The sequence below is a fragment of the Sinocyclocheilus rhinocerous genome, unplaced genomic scaffold, assembly GCF_001515625.1.
Source record: "Sinocyclocheilus rhinocerous isolate Xijiao unplaced genomic scaffold, SAMN03320098_v1.1 scaffold273, whole genome shotgun sequence".
Classification (NCBI taxonomy): Eukaryota; Metazoa; Chordata; class Actinopteri; order Cypriniformes; family Cyprinidae; genus Sinocyclocheilus; species Sinocyclocheilus rhinocerous.
The window spans coordinates 1,360,971-1,380,238 of record NW_015656360.1 but is presented as its reverse complement, the minus strand read 5'-3'; the positions used below and the strand labels follow the sequence as shown (position 1 = coordinate 1,380,238).

Here is a 19,268-nt window from a genome sequence, read left to right as displayed (position 1 = left end):
AACTCTGATCAAAACAAGTTTTATTGAAATTGCACATTCATTCTCTGGATACCAGTTTCCCCGGTAACGGCAGTACACAAAGCAGCGCAGCACCGGACTTTGAACGTGCAGCGATCATGTTTCATAGCCTTTTGAAGTTTAATCGTCACATTGAACCATATCGCAATTCTGGTCTTTCCGTCCCCAAATTTAAGACCTCTTGAAGTCATAATTAAGACTTTCTTATACAATTTAAGACTCTTTAAGACCCCGCGGAAACCCTGTGTAATAATATGTGATGCATCATGCAGGGACTTCTGGAAACATCCTTTTACTGTTTTTCATTGTGAATTATATAGACATGTACATGTATAACTACATATAATGCAATGGTCAATCATTTGCCGTTTTTCACCATATATAAGGTAACAGTTTTTACAGTCACAGACTCACAGTGTTTTCTGTAGAATTTGTACAGTTTCTGTAACATTTTTTACATGCATTTTAATGGTCATTATTTACATTATAGAAAGTATGTAATGGTCTAAACAATCATCTGAGCTGTAAATGTCATGTGACTAATTATTCATCATGAAAACACTCATGGGCTGATGGCACCACAAGAACAGGCCGACAGTCCCTCAACTAGCACCTGAACTCAATTTAACCTTGATACATTTTTCAGTAGTGTAAAAGCATCGGCTATTTTCAAAGTACTGTAACAAGCTACTTTACCGAAAAAAAGTCACAAGGCAGCTGAAGCAATCATTAAACACACTCTCCCATAATGTCCCTCTCTCTCCTAAGTAGAAAGTCCAATTCAATTTTAGCAAACTGGTTTGTTCAGACAATTCATTTCAATTAACCGGTTAAAAAAAAAAAAAAGATTCAGAGCCAGAAAGTCCCTGCATGCCATTTTATATGACATTTTTTAAACCGAAATATAAAGTTAAAAACTGAGGTTCATTACTAATTACATAAGAGTTGTTTTTAACTCGGTGTCCAATTAGCTGTATTTATAGTAAATTATCCGACACAAATTAATGCTTAATTAACCAATACAAAAATTAATGCTTTATGCTTGAGTTCCTCACTGTTTAATACAAAAATTAATGCTTTATGCTTGAGTTCCTCACTGTTTTTGTATCAAATACTGCCACATATTGCAAAATCTTTCTGATATAAAAAATGTCCCTTAAATTGCTTCAATGTCAAGAGCTACTTTTTGTTAAAAAACCTTTACTGTAGAATAGCACTATTTAACTAGGAGATACAAAAGCAAGAACGCTATTATGCCAGTTTGCTGCAAACACTGACTCATACTGTACACCATCAATGAAAACAAGAAGAGACATTACAAAGCAGCAGAAAGCAAGCTGGTGCATAGTGTGTGCATGCAAGTTTGTTTATAATGTGCTTGCGTGCGGTTCGAAGCACTGAGAGCCCACGTGTAGCGACTGAGGGGGGAATAAACAGACCTCAACCCCTGAGGAGAGCAGCAGCACTCCAACTGAGTATCACACCAGCTATCAACCCTCATCATCTCAGCCCTCAGTGCCGAGAAAAACACATTCTTCACACACAGCTGCAGCCAGCATTTACATCTTCACTCCACTAAAACCATTTGAACCAGTTAGAGAATATCCTACAGTGGCAGTTTTCTTGAAACATTTAGAGCAACAACTAGTCAATTTCATTTCTGATGAAAAAAAGCAAATGGCTCTGTCTCACAAACCATTTCTTGTTGTCGTAGGCATGCTGCTAACACCAAGGCTGCTTCAATCTGTAGTCAGCAAATAATGCTTCCAAAGATACTTTGAAAGGGTTTTGTTTGTGTCTTTCGTGGCCAAAATGCATTGCGAGGAGCTCTGCGAAAAACATAGATGAAGGATCGAGGGAGATGCTGATAATAGCTACATAAAACAACTCTTTTATTCCAGAATCATTAGCAGGCTACATGTAAACAACAGAACAAGACGCGAGCGTCAGCGAGTCTCGTGAGGTTCACATGAGGACCAGGGCGTGCTTGAGTGGCTGTTAAGAAAGTTGCTGCCTGTGAAGGTCTCAGATCAGTGGCTTATGAGATTCTATTTCAGTTATGATGCAGTTTATGTAGGCGGAAAACAGCAACGGTTGGTTTTGAGACAGAGCCACTGTCTTAAACTGAATTTTTGGAGAGAACCATAAATCTTAGAATTCCAAAGGTAGAAACTGTTCCAAATCCTTGTAGCATTTTGAAAATATATGCAATGAATTCTAGGCATTCAACACATCGTCAATTAGTCCATCACATTGGACAAGAATAGAATCACAGTTAAGATGAAAACAGCTGTACCTATAGAGTGAAAACAAGCTTTTTCAGCCACACACAGAGTCAGAGAGTAGCTTAATAGAGTAGTAAAACTCTTCACACCACAGCTTAGCATCCGGAACTACACCATCAGCAAGAATCGATATCATCATTTCTTTACAAACCTTCGAAACAGCCGAACGACAAGGATAATCTTTAGAGCTAACAACACTGAGCCCATAATGCTTTAGTCCACAACAGCAAAACACACTTCTTCCAGGTCTAGCGAGCCTCAGAAAGGTACCTTATAAAAGAAACACCTTGCAGACACTCACCGTTTTGAAGTCCTGGTGGCTGCACTCCTGGCCCTGGAAACGGCAGTAGAGCATCATCTCCTTCAGGTCGTGGCCCACTCGTTCAGTGAACTCCTGCATGCTGAATGGCTTGGGCCGATAGTTAGTGAAGTTGGATTTCTCCGTGAGAAAGGCCAGCACGTGGGGCTCGGCCAGGTGCGGCTCAGGGATCTGCAGGTGCACGTCCAGCAGGGCCAACAGTTCCCCGGCGTGGTAGAGGTCATTCTGCGTGAGACGCGTGAAACGGTAGGCGTTCAGATTACAGACGGTGACGGCGGGAAAGACTAGGCTGCCAGAAACCATAGCATCCACACTAGTGACGTGGGGGTAGGAGAGGAAGTACGCCAGCCGTTCGGTGCTCTCCAGGACAAGTAGGACCAGGCTGGCCAGCAAGGCCGCGCTCCAGAGCAGACGGCGTGAAGTGGAGCGGTAGGGGGAGGAAGAAGTGGAGTAGGGGAAGATGAAGCGTAAACTGTGCAGGGTGCTTCGATGGGCAAAGGACTGCCAAGACGTGGGGCCTCCCAGGCTCCCCATGCCTCCACTCTCAGTCTCACGGCTGGCCTCGCTTCCACAGCCCTCCTTCAGGTCCATTGCTGGCACGCACACACCTGCAGGCAGATACATAGCGACTGTCAGCTTGAGCACAGGCACCTTCTGGCAGCTGATTCTGGCTATATTTCACTTCATTAGAGTTTCCCAGACACATCAATAATATATCACAAAATACAGAGTCTTTCTTGAAGCGGTGGGTTTGACACAAACATAAAGAGACACTGTGACACTGTAAGGCTTTATGAAAAAACATAAAACTGAATGTAAACACCATTGAGAGAAAGGGTTTATATAACATGAACCCTACTGACCAAAGAAGCTGTAACAGTTTTAGACACAGAAATAAGAAAGGAAAGAAGTCAAACGTAAAGAAAAAGAGAAAAGATGGAAAGAAAGCAAGAAAGACAGGAAGGAAGGAAGGAAGGACAGCAAGAAAGGGAGGAAGGAAGGAAGTAAGGAAGTAAGGAAGGAAGGAAGGGAGGGAGCTGAAAGATATTGGGAGGAAGGAAGGAAGCAATAATGCTTTAGTCCACAACAGCAAAACACACTTCTTCCAGGTCTAGCGAGCCTCAGAAAGGTACCTTATAAAAGAAACACCTTGCAGACACTCACCGTTTTGAAGTCCTGGTGGCTGCACTCCTGGCCCTGGAAACGGCAGTAGAGCATCATCTCCTTCAGGTCGTGGCCCACTCGTTCAGTGAACTCCTGCATGCTGAATGGCTTGGGCCGATAGTTAGTGAAGTTGGATTTCTCCGTGAGAAAGGCCAGCACGTGGGGCTCGGCCAGGTGCGGCTCAGGGATCTGCAGGTGCACGTCCAGCAGGGCCAACAGTTCCCCGGCGTGGTAGAGGTCATTCTGCGTGAGACGCGTGAAACGGTAGGCGTTCAGATTACAGACGGTGACGGCGGGAAAGACTAGGCTGCCAGAAACCATAGCATCCACACTAGTGACGTGGGGGTAGGAGAGGAAGTACGCCAGCCGTTCGGTGCTCTCCAGGACAAGTAGGACCAGGCTGGCCAGCAAGGCCGCGCTCCAGAGCAGACGGCGTGAAGTGGAGCGGTAGGGGGAGGAAGAAGTGGAGTAGGGGAAGATGAAGCGTAAACTGTGCAGGGTGCTTCGATGGGCAAAGGACTGCCAAGACGTGGGGCCTCCCAGGCTCCCCATGCCTCCACTCTCAGTCTCACGGCTGGCCTCGCTTCCACAGCCCTCCTTCAGGTCCATTGCTGGCACGCACACACCTGCAGGCAGATACATAGCGACTGTCAGCTTGAGCACAGGCACCTTCTGGCAGCTGATTCTGGCTATATTTCACTTCATTAGAGTTTCCCAGACACATCAATAATATATCACAAAATACAGGGTCTTTCTTGAAGCGGTGGGTTTGACACAAACATAAAGAGACACTGTGACACTGTAAGGCTTTATGAAAAAACATAAAACTGAATGTAAACACCATTGAGAGAAAGGGTTTATATAACATGAACCCTACTGACCAAAGAAGCTGTAACAGTTTTAGACACAGAAATAAGAAAGGAAAGAAGTCAAACGTAAAGAAAAAGAGAAAAGATGGAAAGAAAGCAAGAAAGACAGGAAGGAAGGAAGGAAGGACAGCAAGAAAGGGAGGAAGGAAGGAAGTAAGGAAGTAAGGAAGGAAGGAAGGGAGGGAGCTGAAAGATATTGGGAGGAAGGAAGGAAGCAAACAAAGAAGGAAAAAGGCAAGGAAGGACAAGATAGGAGGGAAGGAAGAAAGCAAAAAAGGAAGGAAGGAAAGAAAGAAGGAGAAAGAAGGGATGAAAGAAAGAGTGGAAGGAATGAAGCATGGAAGGGGAAAAAGAAGGATGGGACGATTAAGGAAGGAAGGAAGGAAAATGACAGAGAGAAAGATGAGGCAGGACGGAAGGAAAACGAGAGAGAAGGGAGGAAGGTGAAAATGATGGGGTGGAAGGAAGGAAGCAAGGAAAGAGAAAGATGGGATGGAAGGAAGGAAAGAAAGAAGGAAGGAAGGAAGGAAAAAGATGGGATGAAGGGAGGAAGAAAAGACAGAAAGATAAATAAACACTAGAAGGAAGGAAGGAGAAAGGAAGATGGGAAGAAAGTAGAAAGAATGCAAAGGGAGAAGGTATTGTATGAAGAAAGAAAAAAGAAAGGATGAAAATTCAGGAGAAGACAATAAAAAATAATTTCAGCACATATACACTAACACATATGCTCAAACAGAGACAAATCAAGGTACACAGACCCCCTGACACCATAGCCAAACTGTCTCCTGTCCAATCAGAGAGAGCGACACATACAGAGAGAGAAAGACCGGGTCCACTGAACACTAGTAGTCAGAGCTGCTCCTGATAAATATCAGGCTGGACCACAGATCTCACACACACACACACACACACATCACTGAGTGAAGGAAGAACAGATCTTGCTCCAGTTAAGCAGTGTGAGAGGGTGGCAATGGAGTGGAAGATGCTGCCCAAGGGTTTCCCTCCGTCTGTTTCTCCACCCAGTGAGAGAGAGAGAGAGAGAGAGAGAGAGAGGCAGAGGGAGGCGGGTCAGAGAGGGCTGGAGAAGATGTTGTCGTTGATCCTGAGTCGACGGAGAGTTTAATAGCTAGCTTCTCCTAGTCTCGCGCTTCCCGCGCTAGTCCAACCAAACCATCACGCGTCCGGTGCTTCACGCTCCTCGCCGTATCCACGCGAGCGACAACTCAGCCGGTAGAGAGATACCCGCACACTTTCACGTGTAAAAAACGCAAACTGAGGTAAAGAGAGAGAGAGAGGCTCGTTCGCTCTTGCTCTTCACGAGACGCTGTGCCGTCTTTCCTCTCTCGTGCTCGCTTTTCTCTCCTCTCCTCCCGCGTGCGTTCATACTCCACTCCTCTCCGCTTAGAGCGTGATGGATGGATACAAGCAGCAGATTGTGAATAAAAGGAGGAACGGAGAGACTGGAAAGAATCAAATACGAAAAAAGGGGAGAGGAAGGGAACACACAGAGTGAGAAAAAAGGGGGAGGGATGATGACAGATACTGTATTTGGTGCTTGGCGGGCGACTACCATCACACTGAAAATGTGTAATGAAAACTGTGAGGCATCTTTAAGTTTAATGCTTGCGTGTGCACAACATTCAAGGCACAAACACTTGAGGGAGGGGGACTGAGAAAAGCAATATGACTGAAAGAGATAGACAAGAATAAAGAGAAAAACAGGGATGGAGAGAGAGATGGATGCTACAAGTGTGTGTTGTATTGCAAGCAGACAGGACAAAAGAGAGAGAGAGAGCACAGGGATTGTGAGATGAAAAATAAGATGACAGCGAGAGCTGAATTTGGAGGAAAGTAAGGATTTGCCAGAAGGGGATAAAAATAAAATTTAAATGGATGAGAGCAGCTGGTGAAAAATTTTGATATATAAATATGTATATATAGGCTATATCATTCCTCCATCTCCGAGCACCACTGTAGAAGATCATTCTACAATACTTTTCGCATTTATTTCTCCTTCCATCTCTCTTCCTGACAGTCATGTAGTGCGACTTTTCGGAAATGACATTGTCTACGCCACGTTTTTCACGGCTCATCTGGCTGGAAATGCCAGACTGCATTAAGACAGCAGAGCCTGAGGAAGTGGACGGCTACTTGAGCTCTCATCACCTCTCATAAACCTTCGCAGATCAAGCAGACGAGACAGAAAGAAGCTTGCTTTATCTTTCACAACAGACCGTAAATGTCTTTCTCTGTTTTGTTAGTTTTTTTTCTTGGTTAGGTAAGTTGGAGAAAATGTCCCTCTCTATTTCATTGCCCTTGACACCCATTTCATTCTCCCCCTCCCTCATCAGTCTCTCTCCCGCACACTTTCATTCCCTCATTCCAGTTCCCTGAATTTCTCATCCGTTTCGGCCCTGGGTACGCAGATGTGAGGAACAGAGAAGGGGAACGAGCAAAGAGGTGAACCTCTGCAAACACATTTACGCAAAATGGCTGTACATGACACACACACACACACAGCTCTAACTCTAAGCGAGGAAAGCGTTTGGCACACAGATCAATAGGCGAGGCTGGAACTTTATACTGGAGCTCTGGCATGACCTGACAGAAAAATACATACTGCCTGAAGCATCATGTCCATTCACCCGAATGGATATTAGATGTACCTTTCAAAAACAAATTATTGGTATCTTCAAAAAAATAAAAAATCTTACCAACCCCAAACTTTTTTCACTTAAAATCATCTCTTTTTTGTTGTTGTTTCTTACCTAAAATAACTGTGCATGTTAACTTTCATTTATTTAATTTTTTGGGAAAAAAAAAACTAACTAGAGTAAAAACCGTAATACTGTGAACATAAAATACATTTATACATAAAATACAACACTTCTTTTTTAATATAATTTAAAACGTATTTTATTACTGTGATGGCAAAGCTGAATTTTTAGCAGGCATTTCTCCAGTCTTCAGTGTCACATGATCCTACAGAAATCATTGTGTGCTGCTTAATATTTTTTGTGGAAACCATGATACATTTTTATTTTCAAGATTCTTAAATGAATAAAAAGCTCAAAAGAACAGCATTTATTTGAAACAGATTTTTTTTTTTAACATTGCAAATGTCTTTACTGTTACTTTTGTTTAATTTACTGTCTCTGCAAAAATAAAAGTATTAATTCCTTAAAAAAAAAAAAAGATAATAACCTCTAACTTTGAACTGTCTAAAATGCTATGGCAAACATCACTCAATCACAAATGTCAGTTTAATTATAAAAGAAACACCTTGCAGACACTCACCGTTTTGAAGTCCTGGTGGCTGCACTCCTGGCCCTGGAAACGGCAGTAGAGCATCATCTCCTTCAGGTCGTGGCCCACTCGTTCAGTGAACTCCTGCATGCTGAATGGCTTGGGCCGATAGTTAGTGAAGTTGGATTTCTCCGTGAGAAAGGCCAGCACGTGGGGCTCGGCCAGGTGCGGCTCAGGGATCTGCAGGTGCACGTCCAGCAGGGCCAACAGTTCCCCGGCGTGGTAGAGGTCATTCTGCGTGAGACGCGTGAAACGGTAGGCGTTCAGATTACAGACGGTGACGGCGGGAAAGACTAGGCTGCCAGAAACCATAGCATCCACACTAGTGACGTGGGGGTAGGAGAGGAAGTACGCCAGCCGTTCGGTGCTCTCCAGGACAAGTAGGACCAGGCTGGCCAGCAAGGCCGCGCTCCAGAGCAGACGGCGTGAAGTGGAGCGGTAGGGGGAGGAAGAAGTGGAGTAGGGGAAGATGAAGCGTAAACTGTGCAGGGTGCTTCGATGGGCAAAGGACTGCCAAGACGTGGGGCCTCCCAGGCTCCCCATGCCTCCACTCTCAGTCTCACGGCTGGCCTCGCTTCCACAGCCCTCCTTCAGGTCCATTGCTGGCACGCACACACCTGCAGGCAGATACATAGCGACTGTCAGCTTGAGCACAGGCACCTTCTGGCAGCTGATTCTGGCTATATTTCACTTCATTAGAGTTTCCCAGACACATCAATAATATATCACAAAATACAGGGTCTTTCTTGAAGCGGTGGGTTTGACACAAACATAAAGAGACACTGTGACACTGTAAGGCTTTATGAAAAAACATAAAACTGAATGTAAACACCATTGAGAGAAAGGGTTTATATAACATGAACCCTACTGACCAAAGAAGCTGTAACAGTTTTAGACACAGAAATAAGAAAGGAAAGAAGTCAAACGTAAAGAAAAAGAGAAAAGATGGAAAGAAAGCAAGAAAGACAGGAAGGAAGGAAGGAAGGACAGCAAGAAAGGGAGGAAGGAAGGAAGTAAGGAAGTAAGGAAGGAAGGAAGGGAGGGAGCTGAAAGATATTGGGAGGAAGGAAGGAAGCAAACAAAGAAGGAAAAAGGCAAGGAAGGACAAGATAGGAGGGAAGGAAGAAAGCAAAAAAGGAAGGAAGGAAAGAAAGAAGGAGAAAGAAGGGATGAAAGAAAGAGTGGAAGGAATGAAGCATGGAAGGGGAAAAAGAAGGATGGGACGATTAAGGAAGGAAGGAAGGAAAATGACAGAGAGAAAGATGAGGCAGGACGGAAGGAAAACGAGAGAGAAGGGAGGAAGGTGAAAATGATGGGGTGGAAGGAAGGAAGCAAGGAAAGAGAAAGATGGGATGGAAGGAAGGAAAGAAAGAAGGAAGGAAGGAAGGAAAAAGATGGGATGAAGGGAGGAAGAAAAGACAGAAAGATAAATAAACACTAGAAGGAAGGAAGGAGAAAGGAAGATGGGAAGAAAGTAGAAAGAATGCAAAGGGAGAAGGTATTGTATGAAGAAAGAAAAAAGAAAGGATGAAAATTCAGGAGAAGACAATAAAAAATAATTTCAGCACATATACACTAACACATATGCTCAAACAGAGACAAATCAAGGTACACAGACCCCCTGACACCATAGCCAAACTGTCTCCTGTCCAATCAGAGAGAGCGACACATACAGAGAGAGAAAGACCGGGTCCACTGAACACTAGTAGTCAGAGCTGCTCCTGATAAATATCAGGCTGGACCACAGATCTCACACACACACACACACACACATCACTGAGTGAAGGAAGAACAGATCTTGCTCCAGTTAAGCAGTGTGAGAGGGTGGCAATGGAGTGGAAGATGCTGCCCAAGGGTTTCCCTCCGTCTGTTTCTCCACCCACTCCATCATTTCAGCCCCTCCAAATGCCAGGATCCTCCTTCTCTACACCATCGCCCTCCTCTATTTCTTCTTTTTACATCTACAAATCTCTCTCTCTCTAACTTTCTCCCACTTGTTTAAGAGAAGTTAAGAAAATGCACAGAGCAAATCCAGCACATATTTCTGAATCAAGTTTGGCAACAAAAAAAATGGTATTACTTATAGAGTCATGCCAATAAAGCTATTTAAATTTAAACTGACAGAAAAACATTACAGAGCTTAAAAACTATCCCATCCCCCATAAACAAATTCATGCACGTGCACACACATACACACACGGTCACTGGACATCCAATGGCAATTCTAAGCACCTCACGTGCAGCCTAACGACACAACATCCAGCCGTGCATGAGTGTGTGAGTGTGTGAGAGAGAGAGAGAGAGAGAGAGAGAGAGGCAGAGGGAGGCGGGTCAGAGAGGGCTGGAGAAGATGTTGTCGTTGATCCTGAGTCGACGGAGAGTTTAATAGCTAGCTTCTCCTAGTCTCGCGCTTCCCGCGCTAGTCCAACCAAACCATCACGCGTCCGGTGCTTCACGCTCCTCGCCGTATCCACGCGAGCGACAACTCAGCCGGTAGAGAGATACCCGCACACTTTCACGTGTAAAAAACGCAAACTGAGGTAAAGAGAGAGAGAGAGGCTCGTTCGCTCTTGCTCTTCACGAGACGCTGTGCCGTCTTTCCTCTCTCGTGCTCGCTTTTCTCTCCTCTCCTCCCGCGTGCGTTCATACTCCACTCCTCTCCGCTTAGAGCGTGATGGATGGATACAAGCAGCAGATTGTGAATAAAAGGAGGAACGGAGAGACTGGAAAGAATCAAATACGAAAAAAGGGGAGAGGAAGGGAACACACAGAGTGAGAAAAAAGGGGGAGGGATGATGACAGATACTGTATTTGGTGCTTGGCGGGCGACTACCATCACACTGAAAATGTGTAATGAAAACTGTGAGGCATCTTTAAGTTTAATGCTTGCGTGTGCACAACATTCAAGGCACAAACACTTGAGGGAGGGGGACTGAGAGAAGCAATATGACTGAAAGAGATAGACAAGAAAAAGAAAGATATAAAAAAACAGGGATGGAGAAAAAGAGAGAGAGATGCTCCAAGTAATGCAAGCAGACAGGACAAAAGATAGAGAGAGAGAGCACAGAGACTGTGAGATGAAAAATAAGATGACAGCAAGAGCTGAATTTGGAGAAAAGTAAGGATTTGCCAGAAGGGGATAAAAATAAAATTTAAATGGATGAGAGCAGCTGGTGAAAAATTTTGATATATAAATATGTATATATAGGCTATATCATTCCTCCATCTCCGAGCACCACTGTAGAAGATCATTCTACAATACTTTTCGCATTTATTTCTCCTTCCATCTCTCTTCCTGACAGTCATGTAGTGCGACTTTTCGGAAATGACATTGTCTACGCCACGTTTTTCACGGCTCATCTGGCTGGAAATGCCAGACTGCATTAAGACAGCAGAGCCTGAGGAAGTGGACGGCTACTTGAGCTCTCATCACCTCTCATAAACCTTCGCAGATCAAGCAGACGAGACAGAAAGAAGCTTGCTTTATCTTTCACAACAGACCGTAAATGTCTTTCTCTGTTTTGTTAGTTTTTTTTCTTGGTTAGGTAAGTTGGAGAAAATGTCCCTCTCTATTTCATTGCCCTTGACACCCATTTCATTCTCCCCCTCCCTCATCAGTCTCTCTCCCGCACACTTTCATTCCCTCATTCCAGTTCCCTGAATTTCTCATCCGTTTCGGCCCTGGGTACGCAGATGTGAGGAACAGAGAAGGGGAACGAGCAAAGAGGTGAACCTCTGCAAACACATTTACGCAAAATGGCTGTACATGACACACACACACACACAGCTCTAACTCTAAGCGAGGAAAGCGTTTGGCACACAGATCAATAGGCGAGGCTGGAACTTTATACTGGAGCTCTGGCATGACCTGACAGAAAAATACATACTGCCTGAAGCATCATGTCCATTCACCCGAATGGATATTAAATGTACCTTTCAAAAACAAATTATTGGTATCTTCAAAAAAATAAAAAATCTTACCAACCCCAAACTTTTTTCACTTAAAATCATCTCTTTTTTGTTGTTGTTTCTTACCTAAAATAACTGTGCATGTTAACTTTTATTTATTTAATTTTTTTGGAAAAAAAAAACTAACTAGAGTAAAAACCGTAATACTGTGAACATAAAATACATTTATACATAAAATACAACACTTCTTTTTTAATATAATTTAAAACGTAATTTATTACTGTGATGGCAAAGCTGAATTTTTAGCAGGCATTTCTCCAGTCTTCAGTGTCACATGATCCTACAGAAATCATTGTGTGCTGCTTAATATTTTTTGTGGAAACCATGATACATTTTTATTTTCAAGATTCTTAAATGAATAAAAAGCTCAAAAGAACAGCATTTATTTGAAACAGATTTTTTTTTTTAACATTGCAAATGTCTTTACTGTTACTTTTGTTTAATTTACTGTCTCTGCAAAAATAAAAGTATTAATTCCTTAAAAAAAAAAAAAGATAATAACCTCTAACTTTGAACTGTCTAAAATGCTATGGCAAACATCACTCAATCACAAATGTCAGTTTAATCAAGTTGCATCTTCCATAAATCATATTCACCCTCATATCACTCAAAACTTATATAACATTTTTCCAGTGGAATAAAATTAAAGCAGCACTTTCCATTCAACAAAAATAAATGGTCATTAATGGCTGTCAAATTCAACTGCAATTTTGGTTGGTTTATTAAAAAATTATTTTCCTTTTCCATCCTAAATAAAAATGTATCCGTAGCTTTGCTATCTCATATTTACTTGTAAATCCTTTTTTTCCCCTTTGTCTATACTCACCAAGTGAGCTAGAACTGGCACTGGTGTCCCATCAAAAAAAAAAAAAAAAAAGATGCCCACACCCACTGCCATATGGTCCACAAAGAATGACAGCACATTGACACTACTCTTCACATTGTAACCTTATATTGTGTTATTCTGCTTGATCCACAGAACACACAGACCTTTTTTTGAAGTTTTTTGGACATGTACTGATTCTGACTGATACTGCGAAACCAATTATTTTCATGTTGTGGCTAATAAATGGCACATATTAGAATTGCAATAAAACAGATCTTTGGCTATTCTGTTGCTTCTAACAGTTTTTTCTGCATCTTGCACGACAAAAAAAAGGACATTTTTTTTCAACTACTTCAATTTAGGACTGTCACAACATCAGATTTTTCACTACAGGATTATCTTGTCCAAAAGAATTCACGATAATGATATAATCGCAATATCTATAGAAATCTTGAAAAAAATGCTATCAGTCACATACATCTTTACTTATATTGTGTGTTTTTATTGTATTTTATCTTATTTTATTGGCCAATGAATCACACCATTGCATACAAAAGGGGACAATTATACTAAACTGCATACAGTTTAAAATTAAAATAAATAAATAAAAATAAAAAACACCTTCTGTGAACTGATGTGCCTTCTTATCACAGAATGAGAAATTACATTATTATTTAATTCTACACAGTGATAAAGGCTATGTCACTTAGCACTGCATTTTAAAGGGGTCATATGACGTTGCTAAAAAGAACATTATTTGGTGTATTTGGTGTAATGAAATGCGTTTATGCGGTTTAAGGTTAAAAAACACATAATTTTCCACATACTGTACATTATTGTTTCTCCTCTATGCCCCGCCTTTCTGAAATGCGTCGATTTTTACAAAGCTCATCATTCTGAAAAGCGAGGTGTGCTCTGATTGGCCAGCTATGGCCCTCCAATGTCAGAAGGGTGTAAATACAATAGAAAGGCGTCAGCAGTTAACAGGTTAATGTAACATTTCCCGTTTCAGGGCTAACAAAATAGTGCAACTTACTCTCTGTACAGTGGCGAAATCTGCAGGACGATATGGTGGAGGAGGGTGAACAGGTTGGTGGTATTTCCCCCTTTTTGCGCTCACTGCTGATCGGATCTGAAGTCCTGCAGACTGGGGTGATTAGAGCCAAGTTCACACTATATGACTTTAAACGTTGGCAGATCGCTGTGCTGTTCAGACTACATGATTTGCTGTCTGTCTTGAAGTCGTTGTGGTGTTCACACTACATAAATGATCTGCAACAGGGGGTCACACACTACAGGAGCTGACAACAACTCTGTCACCCAACGACTCCACACGGTCCCCAAACCACGTTTTTATCATGCAAACACGTGAGAAGTGGAACAAGAATTCCGCAACAACACGTGAAAGAGTTGTTTATTTGAATATGGGCGTCGGGAAGAAATTAGTGCTGCAAGCTATTTGCGAGATGATCCGTTATGAAAAAATGTGCTCCATTTCTTGTGTCCAAACTTTTCTTAAAGGTGTTGTATGTAGGATTGAACTAGGTTTTGCAGTCCAGATTCAAAATATTGGAGAGGGGTTTTTTTTACCCTTCCCCTCCTCCTCAGACTTGACACACACGCAGGTTGCCAGATTGACGACACCAACAGGAACGAGCGCACCTGACGATGGAAAGCATCGAGCCTTACAATGTAAGTTGATCAGCTAATGTATACGTTTGCAATATTTGTATTGTTTGCAAATTATAAACCACCTCATGTGGATTTTTATAACTCTGAATCTGCATCTCATTTCGGAGGCTGCTGCTGCTTCCTCCGGAGGTTGCATTTGTCGGCCGCATACATTGAGGCGGGCCAGTTGTAACAGTAATCAAGTACCACGAAACACAGTACTGTTTGAATGTTGAATTTACTTAAAATATTCCTACTAGTAGCCAGGATACATCAGCTAACTAACTTTAGCTAATTACTTACCTGTAGTGATGTTATGCTTGACACTGAAGCTCCGAAGCTTGTATCAAAAAAACAACACATTTTACATCAAAGCATTGTATCGGAGCTTGATTCGTTTTGCCAAAAGCACGTGATCTATGACGTTTGAAGCTTCGTTCGTCTGAAAACCACGTGACTGCTTCAGTATCTGGTTCAAACGAAGCGAACCTCAGCGCCGTTTCCTTTACGTTATATTACTTTATAATGTGTCAGCATTCTTTTCTCTTTTTTTTATATCGCAATTAAATATTTAGCTCAAATTAACTTTGCCTATGAAATAACAGGACTGAGGCAGAGTTAAAATAGACAGATCGCGGATTTAATTTATGATTTTGTTTCATTTATTTTACTTATTTTAGTGCCAGTACACCGACACAAATGAATGACTTTGACAATGACCATTATTTATATACAATAAAAAAAAAATCAGATGTAGAACCAGATGTGAAACCAGCGGCTGTAATGGAACGCAGCACTTTGGAAGGTGTTATTCATTTTTATGACCACTAGATGGCCACAACATGAATCGTGTTGAAAAGTTTCGAGTAATGAACCTTTTTCAGATACAATTGTGTTGAAAGCTTCACTGGTTCAGAACGCTTCACTTCGCCATCACTACTTACCTGTCAAGGAGATAATTAACCAACTCAGCATTCATTTTGAAACTTTTGTCTGTTTTAAGCTGTCTCCATCTCTCAAACGCATCTCCAATATTTATATGGCTTTTATTATACCGTTGATCATACACTTTTTTTGGATGGATGCCGAGGTTTTTTAGGATGGGTAGAATAGAATGTTCGATCTCTGACTCTGACCCCTTTCGTTTGGCAGCTTCCATAAATGAATTACGCTGATTGTTCCGCCAACTGGCAACCCGGGGTGCCGAAATACAATTGGGTAAACTGGCAGTGGGCGGGTTACACAGACCAAAACAAAGACAGACATTCGACACGGAACGCACATTTTCAAAGGAGAATAACTGACTGTAGCATTCTTTTTCAGATAAACATGTATGTTAACTTACCACGTTTCTTAAATATCTGAAAACATATTATGGTATTTTATGCTTTAGCAGAGTCAAAAACTTACATATAGCACCTTTAAAACCATGTTGCTGCTGCTGTTTTTCTTCCGCTGACCTCAACCCATGCCTTGCTCTCTCATTGGCTGTAGCTCGTCGTGACACCTGACACCACATGATGTCGAGTCGGCTGACAGGTAAAGATATTTAGCATGATAGATATTTGTTTGGCTTCAGCGAGCCTCTTTAATGCGTCGTTGAGTTGTTTACACATAAAGATGATCATCCGCTGATTTTCACCCGATCACAGCCCGACCTGCCAGCGAGCTCGTTAACTTGCAAATCGGGCTTAAAATCCTGTAGTGTGAACTTGGCTTAACGAGTCATTTTTTCAGAATCTAAAAAAAACTCCCACACTGGCGAGCTAACTTTTTTTGAAGTGCGGGTAGAATTCCTTATCATTCATATACATGCTTTTGCACGACAGTAGATGCATGCTGTGTTTGCTTCTGTTTTATGACGGGCGGTAACCAGCGTTGGATGTCAACAGATACTGCTGCTGGATTATTTCTTTCATTTATTTCATTTTACTATTCATTTTCAAATATCATGGTTATTGGCAATACCGCTATATTGCAACACGCATAATTAACAAGATAAGGATATTTCATTGTTTATATATCACGATTATCGTTAATACGGTATGTAAGGCCTGCCTTGAGGCCCCTCTGATGTTTAATTCTGTTCTGCTCCATCTTTTTTTTTTTAATCTTTTTTTTTTATATATTTTTATTATATTTTGAATGGGAAAAATATATTTTAATTTTAGCTTTTTTCTCGTCTTTTTTTAAAATGTCTAGTTTTATTTCATTTCAGTAATAAATGGAAATGATAACTTTGCTTGGCAACTAGCTAAAATAGAATTATTAATTTATTTATTCATGATTTTAGATTAAGTATAACAACCATTTTTGGTCTATTATGGAAATAATATAGGACTGAACAAATCTTGTCAGAAAAACAGAAGGGTATTGCTCAGGTATTGCTCTTGCTGCTGATAATCGTGACAATTTCTCTGAGTTTGAAAACAGAAGTTGTATTCTTCACAGATACCTGTTATTTTCAAGAAGTTTAAATTAACAGCAGGCAGGGTTACTCATCACTCTTAAACAGTGCACACGAGATCTGAAGTAAATGTAGTGACCTGCCGTATTAAAATTATGATTTAGACCAGCAGATTAACAAAGTAGCCTACTACTAGCTGCACATCAAAGACATAAGTTCACAATTCAGCAGGGAAATAAATAAATACAGGATTTGTTTTTATAAACTTGGCACATTCAAAAGGCAAGACGGAGGTTCAGATGGTGAAGGTCTTCTAATCAATGCTGAGGAGTTGGGTGATTGATCCTCAAGTGTCTCCAACAATCAACGGCTTTTCAAACTGACAGAAGACCCGATACTGATTAAATCTGGCTTCCGTTCAAGTGTCAGTTAATTACTCGAATCAAATTACCAAGACCTAAAGAAAAGGGAAGGAACAGTAGTAACGTCTTTACTGGAGCTAAAGACCTTGTGGAGGCACATTAGGCTCAGTCATGGCCGGACTTACCATTGGGCTTGACTGGGCTGCTGCCCATGGGCCCCGCCTTGTAGGGGGCCCCGCCTTTGCCCGTTTACGTTTGTTTGATTTGTTCAGTTAAATCTCAGTCAGAAATTATTAGCCACATTACCACTGCGCACGCAAGGGCTAAACGAGCCAGCCGGGGCTAACAGCTTCTAACTACGACCTTCGAGGCCATAATCAAACAGCATAAACTGGTATTTATGATTATTTCACATAGAAGAAGGACACGTAGCCTATTGATCGCGTCTGCGCAGATTAGTTTACCACATGGCTCACTTTGAACAGCTCCATTAAGCCTTTAGCCTAAAAGAGTGCACATATAGAAAGATAATGATAAATTCGTGAAATGTTCCCTTCTCATTTCATTACAGATGATGATTCTATATTATGTTAATATTCCCCTAAATTATGCGATCTGAAGAGTTTTGAGAGCTCTCTCCCGTCTCACTGCCATCACACAGAAGTGCCATCAAAATGATTTTAAAAAATAAAAACAGCCATTTAATGAGTTTCTATTTTCATAATACATGCCTATGATAGGACTTAGCCTATCACACAAAGAGTCCTGTTTTTTCCAACTATCTGCACCATCACAAATGTACAATAAACTTACTGAACTTTCAGACACAAAATTCCATTTTGCTCCATCAGAAAGAAAACAGAACAAACAGCAGAAGCGCTGCGTCTCCGAGCAACACAGTGTTTTGTTCCTCAGCGTTAAACGGACCATAAATGATTCCATCTGGCTATAGACCTTTTTCTTCGCTTTTCCATGGAGGGCGCCATAGCAGCGAGTGACTTCCTGTAGGATGCGTCGAACTTCCGTTTAGTAATTGTCATAAGTTAGCGGTAATGGCGAATCGTGGAGGCTCTGGGAAATTGTGTGCTGTTAAAGGCTGTCACAACAGCTACAGAAAGCTCAAAAACTTTCTCGATCAAGAGTGTTATGAACACAAGCCAACAATAAGAGCAGAATGTAAATGCCCAAGACCATTTAAATTGCACAAGATGCCATCCGACGACGAGGGTAAAAGACAATGGCTCTTAATTTGTAACGTCCATGTATGCTCATTCCACTTTGTGGACAGACAACCAACGACAGAAAATCTATATCCCGAACTTTGGCTTGGATATGATCGTCCATTAAGAAAGAAGAGAAGATGACGAATGTGTCCGGACGAAGGTGAGACTATTCACTAACATTATTTACACGGCTAACGTGCCATTGGGTCTGCACAATTAATTGAAATACAGTCTTTTCAGTATGTCTGGATGACCAAGTTCTCATGATGTGTGCTTAAACATCTTTAAGAAACCAGCATTTCATTCAGCATTTAAGTATATTTATTAAGTATATTCAATATATATTCAGCATTTAAGCATAAATGTATGTGTTATGAATACAAAATGTTGTTGCAGTGTTTTCACTGTCTGATTCAACAACTGATTCATTTAACATATCTCTATAGAATCGGCTCTTTAAGTTAATTATTCTGACTGGTGTGTTATGTTGGTTTTATTCAGAGTGATGAATCTTTTATACGAGTCTGACTTGAATTCAACTTTGAACACTCCACTTTGAGAGTGCCAACGTTAAATCCAAGATTCTTTGTTTTTACTCTTCTTTTTACTCCATTCCCCTTTAGTCAAAGAGGTCTGAGTTTGTTCTTGTAAAGTGTTTACCCAAGTGTGCACACTCTCTTAAATATTGACTACGCCAGATCTGTTTCCATACGTTGTTGTGATTTGATCTAATACACGATTGTGATAGAGAATAAGAAGCTGACATCTGATTTCTTCAGGTGGTCGTATTTACCATGTTTACTATGGAAATGTTAATGGCTAGCAATCTACTACTCTAGGAAGCATCAC

General features: G+C 41.4%; 2 protein-coding genes and 1 pseudogene across 2 annotated transcripts in view; all 3 read right to left on the bottom strand.

Moving 5' to 3' along the window:
• Positions 1–3,443, bottom strand: part of LOC107720021 (acid-sensing ion channel 2) — a 364,486-nt gene extending 361,043 nt beyond the window's left edge. Inside the window, exon 1 of the mRNA XM_016527596.1 lies at positions 2,605–3,443. Coding sequence (XP_016383082.1) covers positions 2,605–3,246 — 642 coding nt within the window. The 5' untranslated portion in view covers positions 3,247–3,443. The remainder of the gene's footprint in view (positions 1–2,604) is intronic.
• A 313-nt stretch (positions 3,444–3,756) lies between these two features.
• LOC107720083 (acid-sensing ion channel 2 pseudogene) lies at positions 3,757–6,102 on the bottom strand (annotated as a pseudogene).
• A 669-nt stretch (positions 6,103–6,771) lies between these two features.
• On the bottom strand, positions 6,772–10,249 carry LOC107720082 (acid-sensing ion channel 2-like). Its single transcript, XM_016527688.1, has 4 exons — positions 10,194–10,249; positions 7,953–8,578; positions 7,183–7,256; positions 6,772–6,832 (listed from the first exon to the last, which is right to left on the bottom strand). Exons 2-4 carry the CDS (start codon positions 8,559–8,561, stop codon positions 6,772–6,774), a joined length of 744 nt encoding a protein of 247 aa, XP_016383174.1. The 5' UTR covers positions 8,562–8,578; positions 10,194–10,249.
• Positions 10,250–19,268: the final 9,019 nt, after the last annotated feature.

Excerpts from the sequence above, each read along its gene's own strand:
- LOC107720082 (XM_016527688.1), bottom strand. The coding sequence starts at position 8,561 with ATGGACCTGAAGGAGGGCTGTGGAAGCGAGGCCAGCCGTGAGACTGAG. Across the intron at positions 7,257-7,952 it reads GCCACCAGGACTTCAAAACG|GTCATGCCAGAGCTCCAGTA; the intron begins GTGAGTGTCTGC and ends TTTTTCTGTCAG. Across the intron at positions 6,833-7,182 it reads AAACGCTTTCCTCGCTTAGA|GTTTATGAGAGGTGATGAGA; the intron begins GTTAGAGCTGTG and ends TGATCTGCGAAG.